The sequence below is a fragment of the Amblyraja radiata genome, chromosome 31 (genome assembly GCF_010909765.2).
Source record: "Amblyraja radiata isolate CabotCenter1 chromosome 31, sAmbRad1.1.pri, whole genome shotgun sequence".
In the NCBI taxonomy this organism is placed as follows: Eukaryota; Metazoa; Chordata; class Chondrichthyes; order Rajiformes; family Rajidae; genus Amblyraja; species Amblyraja radiata.
In genome coordinates, this window is record NC_045986.1 from 5,949,232 (window position 1) to 5,967,161 (window position 17,930).

A 17,930-nucleotide genomic window follows, 5' to 3' on the forward strand; every position below is an offset into this window, starting at 1 on the left:
GCCACATCCCTGAGGACCCTGGGATGCAGACCATCAGGCCCAGGGGATTTATCATCCTTCAGTCCCATTAGCCTACCCAATACTATTTCTCGCCTAATGAAAATGTATTTCTGTTCCTCTACCTCCAAAACATCTGGGAGATTGTTAGTGTCTTCCTTAGTGAAGACAGATCCAAAGTACCTATTCAACTCTTCTGCCATTTCCTTGTTGCCCATAATAATTTCACCCGTGTCTGCCTTCAAGGGACCCACATTTGACCGCTACTCTTTTTCCCTTAACATATCTAAAGAAGCTTTTACTGTCCTTCTTTATATTCCTTTATATTCCTGGCCAGCTTCCCTTCGTACTTCATCTTTTCAGCCCGTTTTGTTTCCTTCTGTTGTCCTATGAAAGTTTCCCAATCCTCTGGCTTCCGGCCACTCTTTACTGTGTTATACCTTTTCTTTTAGTTTTATTCTATCCCTAACTTCTCTTGTCAGCCACAGTTGCCTCCTACTCCCCTTAGAATCTTTCTTCCTTTTTGGAATTAAATGATCCTGCGTCTTCCAGATTATGCCCAGAAATTCCTGCCATTGCTGTTCCACCGTCATTCCTGCTAGGATCCCTTTCCAGTCTACCTTGGCCAGCTCCCCTCTCATGCCTTCATAGTCCCCTTTGTTCAACTGCATTACTGACACTTCCGATTTAACGTTCTCCTTCTCAAATTGCAGATTAAAACGAATCATATTATGATCACTACCTCCAAGAGAACCTTTACCTCGAGTTCTCTTATCATATCTGGTTCATTGGACAACACTAAATCCAGAATTGCCTTTTATCTGGTCGGCTCCATTACAAGCTGCTCTAAGAATCCATCTCGGAGGCATTCTACAAACTCTCTTTCTTGGGGTCCTGAACCAACCTGATTTTCCCAGTCTACCTGCATATTGAAATCCCCCATCACCACAGTGGCATTACCTTTGTTACATGATGCCAAGACCAACTTTTACCTTCCTGCACGTAATCCATATTCCTCCATTCCCAGCAAATCCCTGTGCCTAGCCAAATGCCACTTATTTGCCAACTCCACCCCCAGCAGCGTGTTCCTGGCATTCATCGCCCTGTGTAAAAACCTTGCCCTGCATATCTGCTTCAAACTTTATCTAGTATATGATATTTCCATTCTAGGAAAAAGGTGCTGACTGTCTACCCTAACAATGCTGTTCCACCGTCATTCCTGCTAGGATCCCTTTCCAGTCTACGCAGCTGACAGTGTGGTGTGGAGAAAATAACCTGCTCAACACCTTAAAGACAAAGGAAATAATAATAGACTTCAGAAAAAATAAAACGGACATGGTACCATTAATTATCAGAGGGGACTGTGTGGAGAGGGTGGCGGATTTCCGCTTCCTGGGAATCCATATTGAGGAGGACCTGACGTGGAGCGTGAACACCTCTGCGCTGCTGAAAAAGGTCCAGCAGAGACTGCACTTCCTGAGGGTGCTCAGGAAGAATAACATCACTCAGAGACTGCTGCTGTCCTTTTATCGGTGCTCCATTGAGAGCATCCTAACATACTGTGTATGCGTATGGTACACCAGCTGCACAGCGGCTCAGAGGAAAGCGCTCCAGAGGGCCATTGACAACGCCCAGAGGATTGTCGGCTGCCCTCTCCTTACCTTGGAGGACTTACACAGTTCCCGCTGCATCAAAAAATCCCAGAGTATTATAAAGGACATTTCCCACCCCGGACACTCCCTGTTTGAACTGTTACCGTCAGGCAGACGGTACAGATCTACAAGGACAAGGACAAACAGACTTAAAAACAGTTTTTACCCCACTGCTATAAAGGCACTAAATGTAGCCGCCAAGGAACGCAGGGGCGATACATACTAAGAGACTGTGAAATCGACAGAAGGATGTAGGGCTGGGTGTTTATGCGTGCTATTTTTTATGATATTTATTTTAGTTGTTTATCTTTTTTTAAATATTTTACCTTGTATGTATCGTTAGCTTTTAGAAATGTTGAATGGTGCACTGACTGGTTGACATTTTACAATTTCGTTGTACATGGTTCATGTTACAATGACAATAAAGAAACTATTCTATTCTATTCTATGCCTCATCATTGTATATACTTTATCAGGTCTCCCTTCAGCCTCTACCCGTCCAGGGAAAATAATCCAAGTCTGTTCAATCTTTCCCTGTAGCTAATACCCCTGGGTCCAGGCATCATTCTAGTAAAGTTCTGCACCCTCTCCAACATCACTCGAAGATAATTCTTTCTTCATAGCTCTGAATATCCTCCCACTTCTAACCCTTGCACCTCCTCAAACACCTCTCACTTTTCTGAATTAAATTCTATTTTTCCAGCACCTTCTCCATCTCTCAGTCAGCCACAAGACTAATTTCTAAACAATCTGCAAACTTAGAAAAAAAAATCAAGCTATCTTACTGTCCATATCATTACTATCTTACAAAAGGACAGGTAATGAATGGTGTGGAATCCCATTGATAACAGCCCCTTATTCTCAAAACCATCGATCAATTATTATACTCTGCTTCCTGCCAAATCAATTTGGATCCAACTTACCTTTGCCAGGCTTTTACCTTTTTGACTGCATTGTCATATTTGACCTTGTTGAAAGCATTTCCAAAATCCCCATGGAGCTCACCTTCCTCATCGACCCACTTTGTTACCCCTTCAAAGGATGCCATTACTTTAGTCAGACATGAGCTTGCGATAAAAACTGCATGTCAAATGTCCCTAAATAATGTGTCAGTGTTACCATTCCTTGAAATGGATTTTCACACCACTAACTTGCCTGTAATTACTTATTAAAGAACAGTCCCTTAGCAATTATCCAATCACCCCTGCAGCCGGAGAGGGATAACACATTCTAATCAAGGCCTCCACTATTTCCTCCTTGTTTCATTTAACTCACACACTGAAAACTCAAAGCAGATCTGTGACGTGTTGTGGAGAAGACACACACTCCTCACCTTCCGTTTGTGCAACCTTCAGTTTTCCTTTGTTAGGATTAAATGCTGATGTGTGGTCAGCTTTTCTCCACTTGAACAGAAACTTGGTTGTTGTTGCAATAAACCTTAGCCAGAAAATGTGGACTTTCCTTTTCCCTCCCCTCTGCCACATGAACCATATGAATGGTGATCTAATATGATAGGTGAAATTAATACTCAATGCATTGCCAAAACAGTGACATTATATGCATTTCAGTATACGGCTGTCAAAAAACAAGAGAAAGCAGTGCACATAATTACATCCATTAAAATGTTTACATTTAAAAAAATAAAAATGGACTAATCTATTACAAAAGGGGTGGCTTTCAAACTGTTCATCACCCCAACTCTACATTGTTGCTTCTTCACTATCAAAATGGATCTAGTGAGTATCATATTTATTAGCAATCTGAAATTCTCCAATTATTGCAAATTTAAAAGCACATGTTCCTAAATAACTTATTTGAAACTACAGCACACATTCAATAAAATTAAATGACTGTAACGAAGAATCAAACCAAGGTATGTTACATAGAGAACAACAAAATGACCACGTCCATATGCAATCTGACCCACATTAGTTACACGTGCTGGTGCTGATCCACAGCCAATGAGCCATGAAATGTGTTGGACATATTCTTTCAGTTCACACACAGAAAACTCACGCCTCAGAGTGGTCTGAAAAATACACATTAAACCTGAGCCTTCGCACTCCTGATACACTATTGAGAGAGTCTCACGTACACCAAATTTAATTCATGCTTTACCCATGTGGTTCAAGAGTTCAACACTTTTATAGGCCACAGGACATGAAACGGACAGTGCTGCATGTAGGAAGGGAGCGCGGCAGGTTTTTCCTGGTTCTTATGCCAGATACTTACAAATATTTCTGTGTGCAGGAACCTGTTTCTCCCTCTGAACAGTTGACATTAAGGTATGCCAATTACAGGCGAGGCATCAGCTTCTCAGTAGCACATAGAAGTGGACCCTTCAATGGGTTAATTTGCTCCTCCAACCCTCTCCTCACAATAGACTAGTACATTTTCTACCATTCTAGTCCTACTTTCAATAAAATTATTCCTTTACAAGTATCTGTTTTCTGTCTGTCAAAATACAAATGGTATGCAGAACATTTCCCCTCTGCGCATTACTGCTACATGTGATTAAACAGGGCCATGCATGTCTTTATCAGGGCACTTCTGTTTTAATAACAGTGCCGTCGAGTGGTTCATTCCGCAGGTCCACTGCCGACCCATTCCTCCATGACTGTTCTGCGGCTGCAGCAACCTGAATCGTCCACAGAAAGTTCTCCTTCGTGATAAAGGGCTGTTCCTTCCCTGAGTGAGGAAGATCAGACAATTACTCAATACTAACAGAGCACTGTCTCTTAAGGAAGAAACAATTAGTAAAGATTTAGGTTAGATCACACCACCTTTGACATTGGAGTTTCCTATTCTCTCCTGACCAGCTGGAAATGGTTTCCTGAGTGAAGACAGCTTTCCTGGACCTATACAATTCTTCATCTGTCAACTGTGGATCAGTTACTCGCACTGAAGCGGAAGGTCATTTGTTTGAGCCCAACAGATGAATGACAAGGTGACACAGTGGCACACCTGGTAGAGCTGCTGCCTCACAGAAACCCGGGTTTGATCCCGACCTCGGATAATTTGTACGTTCTGGTGGTGAATGTGTGGAATTCTTTACCATGAAGGCAGTGGAGGCCAAGTCAGTGGATATTTTTAAGGCAAAGATAGATCGATTCTTGATTAGTACAGTTGTCAGGTTATGGGGAGAGGGCAGGAGAATGGTGCTGGGAGTGAGAGATACATCAGCCATGATTGAATGGCGGAGTAGACGATGGGCCTAATGGCCTAATTCTACTCCTATTTCTTATGACCACACTGTGACCATGGGGTTTACCTTTGGGTGCTCCAGTTTCCTTCCACATCCCAAAGATGTACAGATTTGGAGGTTAATTGGCCCCTGTAAAATTGCCAACACGATATACTCCCATAACATAGAACATAACATAGAACAAGTGTGAACGGGTAATTGATGGTCGGCATGGGCCCAGTGGGCCAAAGGCCCCTTTTCCATGTTGCATTTCTAAACCTGAAAAACTAAAACTAGTCAGCAGTGATGCCTTTGGAATGCTACATTACGTCATGGAGTTTTCTGCCCTTTCAAGCTGAAATAAAAGTTCTCAGAACATCAATTCAGCATAGAGCAAGGGAATTATCCCAGGTTTATTAACCAGTACGGATCCCTCTCAGGTTCAGTAAAACAGATGTCACAGAGTGTCATATACAGGCCCTTCAACCCACTGACAATCAACTACCCATTTACAGACACTCACATAATGACACTCCTGTCATTATTGGCAGCTCTGAACAAATTGATGTGGCAATCCTACATTGCACTGCTTACACTTTAAAAACATTTAATCAGCTGTGAGGAACTTTGCGTAGTCCACAGGATAGGAAGGGTTTTATGGAAATGCAAGATTGTATTTCATCTCTTTCCCAGTGGCACCGTTGATTAATGCTCGTAACTCCAAGGGTGAAACCAGACCCTAGTCTTAATGTGAACATTTAAATAGTATCATAAAAGAATAAACCACTGGTGTAGTGGGATTAATTATATAATTGTAGGGGCAGCATAGCAGCACAGCTGGTAGAGCAGGTGCCTCACAATCAGACCTGGGTTAGATTCTGACCTCGATCTGGACCTGTCTGCGTGGGCTTTACATGCGGGTTATAGATTAATTGGCCTCTGTAAATTGCCCGAGTGTGTAAGGAGTAGAAGTGAAAGTGGATCAACATAGAACTAGTGTAAACAGTAGATAGATAAGAAGCTGGAATAACTCAGTAGGCAACATCTCTGGAGAGAATGGGTGACGTTTCGGGTCGAGACCCTTCTTCAGACTGGCTAAGGTTAAAGGGAAACGAGATATAGACGATGAAGTGGAGATAAAGAACAATGAATAAAATATATACAAAAAGTTAACAATGATAAAGGAAAGGACATTGTTAGCTGCTCAAAGGGTGAAAACGAGAAGCTAGTGTGACTTGGATGGGGGAAGGATAGAGAGAGAGGGAATGCCGAGGCTACTTGAAGTGAGAGAAATTAGTGATCAATGATCAGCGTGAACCCAGTGGGCTGAGGGTCTTTAGTTTAGAGACACAGTGCGGCACCAGGCCCTTTGGCCCAACGAGTCCGTGCTGACCAGCGATTCTTGTACACTAGCACTATTCCACACACGAGGGACAATTTACAATTTTACCAAAGCCAATTAACCAACAAACCTGTACATCTTTGGAGCATGGAAGGAAACCAGAGCATCTGGAGAAAATCCACGCAGGTCACAGGGAGATGCAAACTACGTACAGACAGCACCCATTGTCGGAATCGAACATCGAACCCGTGCCTCTGGCGCTGTAAAGCAGCAACTTTGCAGCTGTACCACCATGCCGTCTTGAACGGGGCCTGTTTCCGTGCTGTCTCTCTAAACTAAACCCAACACAATGATTTAAAACTTGGGTAACGGATTCAGAATGCTCTTCACTGGCTAACGCTTTTGCATGCTATGGCAATCTGGGATATTGCTAATGCATGTATGGTAACATTAATGATCAGTTTGAAACTCTGGAGCTGCATGAGAGTAAGAAATAGAAGTCAGCTCTAATGCTTTCCTGGCACTTAAACTCCTCATCCCCTAGTGTTATATCTCACAGGACAGCTACAAGGGCAGAAATTGGGGAGAACGACGACAAAATGGCAACAATTAAAAAATTAAGATGTAAATTACTCCACCTTTCTCACATCCTAAGGAAACCTCAAGAACTTCAAGGCAATTCCACGCTATATTGTAGCCACAATTATTTTTGGCAAGATAAAAAGACAATTTTAACGTGGGAAGGTCTGTCAGTGAAATGAGTGTCACCCAGGGCCATATATGTGGTCTTTTTTGAAATTAGTCAATATATCTTCAATGGAACTAGTTTAACACCTCAAAGGTGGTGCCACTAAGAAAGTGACTTCCCCGGAATATCTACCTACATTCATCATATGCACATATCCTGTTATGGGGTTTGTCCCACATCCTTCGGACTTGAAAAGGGACAAATTGAGATCAAATTGACATTTAAGTTTTTGTCAATGGCAATGGAGCCAGCTAACCTGAGGATAACTAATGATCTCATCATATTCCAAAACAATGTTTTAAAAACATTCAAAATGGATTCCCTTTTACTAACCACTCAGAGTCTTGAGGAAGTGTTTCAGCAGCTCTCTGTGTGCATCTTTGTAGCGGTCACTATGCAAGTGGGAGCAGACTGGCCTGGCGGTGCCCTGTTCAGTTATTCCCAAAGCATTCTGATTTTCCATCTTTAGCGTTCCTTCTGAGCCATGAACCTTGAATGATACGGGAAATAAAATGTAAACGCGTTCATTTCTCAAACCTGCTTCATTGTATTTACACCTTCCCTAACAAAGAAAGGAGAAACTGATTTTTGGACAATATATGTAGAATCAAAAGTGGTAAAAAGCTAAACCCTCGGAAACTTTGGTAGGAGATGATTTGCAAATTTAAATGATTTCCATTACCAATCAACAACCCTGATAAAGTTCCCTACTTAAAAACAGACAACACACAATGGGTTAGGTAAACCAACTCAAGCGTTTCTGAAACATCAGCCGGTGGAAGTGTCGGGGATACACCAGTCCAGTAAGCAACAGGTACTTGACTTCCCCGAGCCACCGCTTCTCTGAACAAAGACCCACAGGCTGTTTTTATACTGTATATGCCATATGGACACATTCCAGACATTAGACATGGTCACAAGATGCAGCCAATATACATCATTCCAGGACAAGTCTGAGCATGTCTCATCAGTTGGCACCTTCAGGAGAAGACATTTCAAAGGCATCTGTCTCTTATCAGATGGTACTTTCAGGACAAGACATTTCAAAGGCATTAGTCATTGTCTCAGTACACAACAAGTCTGCGGTACCTTCAGGACAAGACATTCCAACATTAGTCATGGTGCCAATTTACAGCAGTCCAGGGCAAGTTTGGGCTTGTCTTTCTTATCAGTTGGTACCTTCCCACTAGAGAAAGCCCGCTTAAGAAGAAATACAAAGCTACAAAATAGTCAAGTATCCCATAATGCATCAATTATATATTTAAAGCATTTAACCCTTTCAACCCAGCTCTCAATACCAGAGAAGCAGAGAACGGGTGTGGGACTCTCCCAGTCAACATACACTGGCATTACAGATATTGTTACCCAGGATGAGCAGTGCTTTCAGAAATGGCAGTAATAGTTAAAGTTGACAAAAGGAGAGGACGAAAATGGGTGAAGAGAATAGAGTGGGAACAGAGGAAAACAATAAGACACTGATGGGGATGAGTCAGAGTATAGAAGAGAGATCGAGCAACTGTCCATATGGTGCCAGCGCAATAACCTGGCCCTCAACACCAGCAAAACCAAGGAACTGATTGTGGACTTTGGAAGGAGTAGGAAGGGGGACCCACAGCCCCATTTATATCAACGTTGAAAGGGTCAAGAGCTTCAAATTCCTGGGCGTTCACATCTCTGAAGATCTTTCCTGGTCCGAGAACACTAATGCAATTATCAAGAAAGCTCATAAGCGCCTCTACTTCCTGAGAAGATTACGGAGTCGGTTTGCAAAGGGGGAACTCTCTCTAACTTCTACAGGTGCACAGTAGAGAGCATGCTGACCGGTTGCATCGTGGCTTGGTTCGGCAATTTGAGCGCCCTGGAGAGGAAAATACTACAAAAAGTAGTAAACATCATCGGCTCTGACCTTCCTTCCATCGAGGGGATTTATCTCAGTCGCAGGCGCGACTCACCTGTTACAGCCTGTCTGTCTTTTTTTTATTCTTTGTCTAGTTAAATGTAGTTGTTTGTGTTTTTTAAGTGTTTTTAACTGTGTATATGTGGGGGGGGGGGGGAGGGGGAAATTTTAAAACAATCTCTTCCCTGTATGGGAGACCCGACCTTTTCCCTGTCGGGTCTCCGTTGCCGTTGGGGCCTAGCACCGTGGAGCGGCCTCCAGCCTGAACGACTTGGGGGCTCCAGTCACGGAGCCTGCAGAGCTGCGGAATTACCATCGTGGGGCTGGCCGGCATCGGAGCGTGGGGAGCGGTGGTGACTCGCTGCTGCGGCCCGACCACTTAGCTCGGAGGCTCCATCTGCAGCCGCAGGTCCGGTGGACTGGGACATCGGGAACTCGCGGGTCCGGGTGGAGACCGCTTTCCGGAGCTCCCGCAACGCGACTTCTCCAGCCCGTGTCGCCGGGTTGGAACGACCCAGAGCGGGGCCGTACATCGCCCAGCGCGGCCTAAAATGGCCGTGGGACTCACCATCGCCCGCCGGGGGCTTCGACATTGGGAGAGAAATGGAGAACAGGGGAGAGAAAAGACTTTGCCTTCCATCACAGTGGGTTCACTGTGATAATAATAATATAATAATATATAATAATAATATATCTTTTATTGTCATTGCACGTCAGTGCAACGAGATGGATGTTTCTGTAAATTGAATTGTGTGTATGTCTGTAGGAAATTGTCTTTGTTTGTATGGCTGTGGAAACGGAGTTTCGTTTGAGCCTCACTGAGGTTCAAAAGACATGTAATAAATATTGAATTGAAATATTGAATTGAATATTGATATTGAAAAAGGCTGGCAGTATCATCAAAGACCCACACCATCCTGGCCACACACTCATCTCCCTGCTTCCTTCAGGTAGAAGGTACAGGAGCCTGAAGACTGCAACAACCAGGTTCAGGAATAGCTACTTCCCCACAGCCATTAAACCTCGCTCGGACAAAACTCTGATTATTAATAACCCATTATCTGTTATTTGCACTTCATCAGTTCATTTATTGATGTGTGTATATATTTATATTATGGTATATGGACACACTTATCTGTTTTGTAGTAAATGCATACTATGTTCTGTGTGCTGAAGCAAAGCAAGAATGTCATTGTCCTATACAGGGACACATGACAATAAACTCACTTGAACTTGAGAAAAACATAAAACATTACAATTGCACGTTACCTCCAGTCTCTGGTCACTGCTCAGTGTACAGTGCTGGCTGACATCCAGCGTCACTATAGCCCCACTGGCAAATTTCATACTAACGGAGACAGCATCAGCATCCTTAAGGGCTGCAATTTCTGTTAGAAGTAGAAAATAGATGAGATGGCACACTTTATACTAAATTCTATTAGTCAAATTTCTCCTCGATTAAATTGTTGTAATCCCTTTGATTTATTTACTGGTAAGGAGATTTCTTTGATTATTTTCTTTTCATTTTATTTATTTTTTCATTTTTTCTTTGACTTTTCCTGGGTTATCGTGGCAGATGCAGCACTCATGAAAAGATGGAAGCACTGAGGAATTTCAGAAAATCCTGCAAATTATGCAACTTCATGGAATAAGGGATCTAAGTTTCATGCCAAAGCAATGTCCAGTAATTTCACTTCAATCACGACCAGCAATATTCCCATTATCCCACCTGAAAATACTCATGCTCACTACACGGAATATAGTACATGTACAGCACAGGAACAAGCCCTTCATCCCACAAATTCTGTGCCAAACATAATGCCAAGAACAACTCTTACCTGCCTGCACATAATCCATATCCCTCCATTCTCTGCATACCCATATGTCTATCCAAAAGCCTCTTAAACGTCATTATAATTTCTGTCTCCACCACCACCGTTGGCAGCACGTTTCAGGCACCCACTTTATGTAAAACAATTTGCCCGCACATCTCCTTTAAACTTGCCCCTCTCACCTTACAGCTATGCCTTCTTATCTGTCACATTTCCAGCCTGGGAAAAAGATTCCGACTGTCTACCCTATCAACGCCTCTCATAATTGTATATTCATCTATCAGGTCTCCCCTCAAACTCCAGTGTTCCAGAAAAAACAATCCAAGCTTGTCCAACCTCTCCTGGCAGCTAACCCTCCCCCCCCCCCCCAATCCAGGCATCATTCTGGTGAACCTTTGCATCCTCTGCAAACAATCAAGATCTAAGGATTGCAGGACCACATGTCAACATACCCATGTGATGCAGGATATTTACATGCCCAAGAGGAAGAAACATACTAATGAGGCCATCGTGGCTGACAAACTAAGTCAAAGACAGTATAAATGCAAGAGAAGACCTATAACATGGCAAAGATTATCGAGGTTTGGGAAACTCTTAAAACCCAACAGATGGCAAATACAAAAGCAATAAGGAGATAAAAGATGAAATATGAAAGTAAGCTAGCCAAGATATAAAAGAAACCTAAAGTTATTTCAGATATATAAAGAGTAAACGAGAGGCAGAAGTGGACATTGGAAAATTATATTGGAGAAGTAGTAAAAGGGGAACAGAAAAATAAATATGTTTTTGCTTCAGTCTTCACACTGCAAGATGTGCCAGAAATTCGAGAGTCAGGGGGCAATAGTGAGTACAGTTGCTATTACTGAACAGAAGGTGTTTGGGAAGCTGAAAGATGGATGTCAGCTGGAGCAGATGGACTACATCCCAGGGTTTTAAAAGAGGTAGCTGTAGAGATTGCTGAGGCATTAGCAGTAATCTTTCAAGAATCATAGAGTCAGGAATGGTTCCAGAGGACTGGAAAATCGCAAATGTAACTCCATGGTTTAAGGATGCGAGGCAAAAGAAAGGAGATTAGAGGCCGGTCAGTGGTTGGGAACATTTTTAACATTATTAAGGATGAGGTTATGGGGTACTTGGAAACACACAATAAAATTGGCTGAAGTCAGCATGGCTTTGTTAAGGGGATCTCTTGCCTGATAAATCTGTTGAAATTCTTTGGAAAACTAACAAATCGGATTGACAAAGGAGTCAGTGGATGTTGTTTACTTGGATTTTCTGAAGGCCTTTGATAAGGTGCTATAAGTTCATGGTTATCTTTATCCCCTGTACCCGACTCCCCAGCATCTACTCCACCACCTACTAAGGCCCCTCCTTTCAACATCTCCACTGACCTCCTTACCCCTCCTCCACACTGCTTCCTCTCCCAGTTTGACCTGGTCACCCCTATTGAAATCTCCAAACTCATCAGCTCTTCCAAACCCACTACCTGCTCCCTCGACCCTCTCCCCACTCCCCTGTTGAAGTCCTGCCTCCCCGTTCTCTGCCCCTACCTCACTAATCTCTTCAACTCCTCATTGTCCCAAGGAATTGTCCCCTCCGCTTTCAAAACTGCTGCCGTTACACCAATCTTAAAGAAACCTGGTCTTGATCCCTCCTCTCTCATTAACTACCGCCCAATCTCAAACCTCCCCTTTCTTTCAAAAACCCTGGAGCGTATTGTTGCGTCGCAACTTCATTCCCACCTCCTTGCGTATAACCTACTTGAACCCCTCCAATCTGGCTTTCGCCCCCTCCATAGCACAGAAACTGCTCTCCTCAAAGTCCTCAACGACCTCCTCACCTCTGCTGACACTGGTTCCCTCAACATCCTCGACCTGAGCGCAGCCTTCGATACAGTGAACCATAACATCCTGCTCACCAGACTCAAAGACCTCGGCATTGAAGGCTCTGCACTCAGCTGGCTCCGTTCCTACCTTTCCAACAGATCCCACTTCATCTCTCTCCACAACCACACCTCTGCTACAGCCGCAGTCACTCAAGGCGTTCCCCAAGGCTCCGTACTCGGCCCCCTCCTCTTCATCATCTACATCCTCCCCCTTGGTCAGATACTCCGCCACTTCAATCTGGACTTCCACTGTTACGCTGATGACACCCAGATTTACCTTGGCACCAAATCCCCCCACAACCTCCCCCACTCCCATATCAACTCCTGTTTGTCAGCTATAAAAACCTGGATGCAACATAATCTCCTCAAACTCAACAGCGATAAGACAGAATTCCTCCTCATAGGCTCCAAAGCCACACTCAGCAAAATCAATAACCCCACTCTCACCATCGACGGCACCACTGTCTCCCCATCTCCCCAGGCCCGCAACCTTGGCGTGATCTTTGATTCCACCCTCTCCCTTGAGCCTCACATCCGCCATGTCATTAAAACCTCCTTCTTTCATCTCCGCAACATCGCCAAACTCAGACCCTCTCTCACACCGCCTGCTGCTGAAAGACTCATCCATGCCTTCATCTCCTCCCGACTGGACTATTGCAACTCACTTCTCCTTGGCATCAGCTCCATCTACATCAACCGACTCCAACTGGTCCAGAACGCAGCCGCCCGACTCATCACCCACACCAAATCCTGGCATCACATCACTCCAGTCCTCAAAAAACTTCACTGGCTTCCCATCTCCCACCGGATCACCTACAAAATCCTGGTCCTCACCGACAAAGCCCTCCACCATCTGGCCCCCCCATATCTCACTGACCTCCTCTCCCCCTACCAACCCTCACGGTCCCTCAGATCCACATCAGCCGGTCTCCTCTCCATCCACAAGTCCAACCTCCGCAGTTTTGGGGACAGAGCCTTCTCCAGGGCAGCTCCCAGGCTCTGGAACTCCCTCCCCCAACTGATCCGCAATTCCGTGTCCCTCACCATCTTCCAGTCCCGCCTCAAGACCCATCTCTTCACCTCTGCCTATCCTTAGCCCCACGTCCCCGTCCCTTTTCATCTGTGCCTCATACTGTGTTTTGTATTGAATTCTGTCTTTACTTTGTGTACTAGTCATGTCTCTACTATTTATTTCATTCCCCTCACATGTTTTTCCTCTACATGCTCAATTTTTGTAAGGTGTCCTTGAGACTCTTGAAAGGCGCCCATAAATAAAATTTATTATTATTATTATTATGGTATTAGAGGCAAGGTACTAGCATGGATACAAGGTTGGCTGATTGGCAGAAGGCAAACAGTAGGAATAAAGGGGCCTTTTCTGGTTGGCTGCCGATGAGTAGTGGTGTTCCACAGTGTTCGCCGTTAGGTCTGCAATTTTCATTATATTTTGCTGTTCTGGATGTGGGAATGATGGCTGTGGCCAAGTTTGCAGATGAAACAAATATAGTTGGAGGGGCAGGTAGTGTAGAGGAAGCAGAGAGTCTGCAGAAGGACTTAGATAGGTTGGGAGAGTGAGAAAAGTATCATGGAATACAGAAGAGCAAAGTGTATGGCCATACAGTTTGGTAGAACGAATAAAGGTGAAGACTATTTTGTAAATGGGGAGAAGTTATATGGTTATAAGATTCAGAAACAGGAGGTGCAAAGGGATTTGAGATTGCTGCTACAGGATAACTAAAAAGATGATTTGCAGCTTGAGTCAGTAGTAAGAACTCAAATGAAATGTTAGAAACATAGAAACATAGAAAGTAGGTGCGAGAGTAGACCACCAGGTCCGTCGAGCCCGCACCGCCATTCGCTCATGGCTGAACACTAAACAGACACACTTACCCACAAACAGTAGACACAAGACACAGAACACAAGACACTACCCTCCCCTTTATACCGCTATCACCCCTCTCCACCCCAAGAACCTCGTGATCTCCTGGGGGAGGCAAAAAACCGGATAAAAACCCAGGTCCAATTCGGGAAAAAAATCCGGGAAATTCCTCTCCGACCCCAATCCAGGCGATCGACACTTGTCCAGGAGATCACTCAGGTCTTACTATACTAACCATACCTAGGTCCATATCCCTGCCCTCTCCCCGTAGCCCCTTATCCCCTTGGCAGCTAAAAAACCATCTATTTTAGACTTAAATATATTTAACGTTTCTGCTTCCACTGCTCCCTGGGGCAGTGAATTCCATAAATTAACCACCCTCTGGGTGAAGAAGTTCTTCCTCATCTCAGCTTTAAAAGAGCCCCCCCTTATTCTGCAACTATGTCCCCTAGTTCTAGTTTCCCCGATCATTGGGAACATCCTCGGTGCATCCACCCGATCAAGGCCCCTCACGATCTTATATGTTTCAATGAGATCGCCTCTCATTCTTCTAAACTCCAAAGAGTAGAGTTCCAGCCTACTTAACCTTTCCTCATATGTCAATCCCCTCATTGCAGGAATTAATCTTGTAAACCTTCGCTGCACTGCCTCCAGGGCTAGTACATCCTTTCTTAAGTATGGACCCCAGAACTGTACACAGTATTCCAAATGTGGTCTCACTAATACTGTGTATAGCTGCAGCAAGACCTCCGTGTTTTTATACTCAATCCCCCTAGCAATAAAGGCCAAAACTCCATTGGCCTTCCTGATTGCTTGCTGCACCTGCATACTAACTTTTAGTGATTCATGTACTAATACCCCTAGATCCCTTTGCGTTGCATTACAACGCAGCTCCTCCTCATTTAGAAAATAACTTGCCCTATCATTTTTTTTCCCAAAGTGAATGACTTCACATTTATTAGTATTAAATTTCATCTGCCAAGTTGTTGCCCACTCACCTAGCTTATCTATATCCTTTTGCAGACTCTTCCTATCCTCCTCATCCCCTACTTTTCCTCCCATTTTTGTATCGTCCGCAAATTTTGATATATTACACTTGGTTCCCTCCTCCAAATCATTTATATAAATTGTGAACAACTGGGGTCCCAGCACCGACCCTTGCGGAACCCCGCTAGTTACTGGTTGCCATCCCGAGTATGAACCATTTATCCCCACTCTCTGCTTCCTATTTGTTAGCCAATCCTCTACCCATGCTAATATATTACCCCCAATCCCATAATTTTTTATTTTTAGCAATAGTCTCTTATGTGGCACCTTGTCAAAAGCCTTTTGGAAGTCCAAGTATACCACATCCACCGGTTCCCCTTTATCCACCCGGGTTGTTACTTCCTCAAAGAATTCGAGCAGATTCGTTAAACAGGACTTCCCCTTCACAAAACCATGCTGGTTCTGTCCGATGAAGTCATGTTTATCCAAGTGCCCCGTTAGTGTTTCTTTAATAATTGTCTCTAACATTTTACCCACCACCGATGTTAGACTAACCGGTCTATAGTTACCCGCCTTCTGTTTACTTCCTTTTTTAAATATAGGTGTTACATTGGCCATTTTCCAATCCACTGGGACCGTTCCTGCCTCCAGGGAGTTTTGGAAAATTATCACCAATGCATCCACAATCCCCACCGCTATCTCCCTCAAGACCCTTGGATGTAATCCATCAGGCCCAGGGGATTTATCCTCCTTCAGTCTCATTAATTTCCCTAATACCACCTCCTTGGTGATCTTAATAGTATTTAGCTCCTCCATTCCTACCGCCCCCTGTTTATCCAGCGTTGGAATATTTTTTGTGTCTTCTATGGTGAAGACTGATACAAAATACTCGTTTAATGCCTTTGCCATTTCCATGTTCCCCACCAACAACTCTCCAGTCTCACCCTCCAATGGACCAACGTTCACCTTAGCCACCCTTTTTCTTTTTATATAGCTATAAAAACTCTTACTATTAGTTTTTATGTTGTTCGCTAAATTCCTTTCATAGTCTATTTTCCCCGTCTTAATTAATCTCTTAGTTATTTTTTGCTGACCTTTAAATGCTTCCCAATCCTCTACCCTCCCACTATCTCTGGCTACCTTATATGCCCTTGCCTTCAGCCGAATACTATCCTTTATAGTTTTACTGAGCCATGGCTGACTGTTCTTACCCTTACCCCTTTTTTTCTTCATAGGAATAAGTTTTTCTTGAAGGTTATACAGTAGATCCTTAAACGTACACCACTGCTCATGTACCGTCTTATTCTTGAGTCTGCTATCCCAGTCAACTTTGATCAGCTCAGTCCTCATACCTTCATAATCCCCCTTATTTAGACTAAGCACCCTAGCCTGAGTTTCAACCTGCTCCCCTTCTATTTGAATATGGAATTCGACCATATTGTGGTCACTTGTTCCCAACGAGTCCCTAACTATGACATTTTTAATTAATCCTGCTTCATTACACAGGACCAGATCCAAGATTGCCTCCCCCCTTGTCGGTTCTGTGACATACTGTTCTAGGAACCCGTCTCTAATACATTCTATAAACTCTTCCTCTAGTCTACCCTGCCCAGTTTGGTTTGCCCAATTAATATGAAAATTGAAGTCCCCCATGATTACAGCAGTTCCCTTTTTACATGCGTCAACTATTTGCAGATTTATGTTCTGACTAACAGCGTCACAGCTATTTGGAGGTCTATAAATTACACCCACTAGTGTTTTTTTCCCCTTGTTATTCTCTATCTGTACCCAAGCTGTTTCACTATCCTGATCCTTCAACGCAATATCCTTCCTCTCTATTGCCGTTATTCCCTCCCTTATTAACAGGGCCACCCCTCCTCCCTTTCTTTCCTGTCTATCTTTTCTAATTGTCGAGTACCCCTCTATATTTAACTCCCAGTCCTGATCCCCTTGCAGCCATGTCTCCGTAATGGCCACGATATCATAACTATATATACTTAATTGCACCGTTAATTCATCTATCTTATTTCGAATACGCCGTGCATTTAGATAAAGCACTTTCAGATGATTTTTACTACCCTTCCTTTCCGTTTTTGCCCCTTTTACATCTAGAGCTTTATCTTCACACATTCTGGATCCTCCTGTCACATTTTGATTTTCCGCTTCCCCACTGATACCCTGCTCTATTTCCTCTACCCCTGCCGTTATTACCCCCCTTGATACCTCCCCCCCGCTACTTAGTTTAAAGACCTCTCTACTGCCCTAGTTATATGATTTGCCAGGACCCCAGTCCCAGCACCGTTCAGGTGAAGTCCGTCCTTACAGAACAGATCCCCCCTGTCCCAGTACTGGTGCCAGTGGCCCAAGAAACCAAACCCATTTTTCCCACACCAGTCTTTGAGCCACGCATTCAGCTTTTTAATTTTACGTACCCTCGCCGATTTGGCCCGAGTTAGCATTCATTTCGAGAGGACTAGAATATAAAAACAAGGATATAATGCTGAGGTTTTGTGAAGCGCTGGCAAGG

General features: G+C 43.9%; 1 protein-coding gene across 1 annotated transcript in view; it reads right to left on the bottom strand.

Annotated features, from left to right (window-relative positions):
• Positions 1-2,695: 2,695 nt before the first annotated feature.
• The window catches only part of LOC116990333 (inositol 2-dehydrogenase-like), a 53,196-nt gene continuing 37,961 nt past the window's right edge, over positions 2,696-17,930 (bottom strand). Inside the window, exons 6-8 of the mRNA XM_033047861.1 lie at positions 10,090-10,208; positions 7,257-7,413; positions 2,696-4,337 (exon numbers count right to left, since the gene is read on the bottom strand). Of these exons, the coding sequence (XP_032903752.1) occupies positions 4,189-4,337; positions 7,257-7,413; positions 10,090-10,208 (425 nt within the window). The 3' untranslated portion in view covers positions 2,696-4,188. The remainder of the gene's footprint in view (positions 4,338-7,256; positions 7,414-10,089; positions 10,209-17,930) is intronic.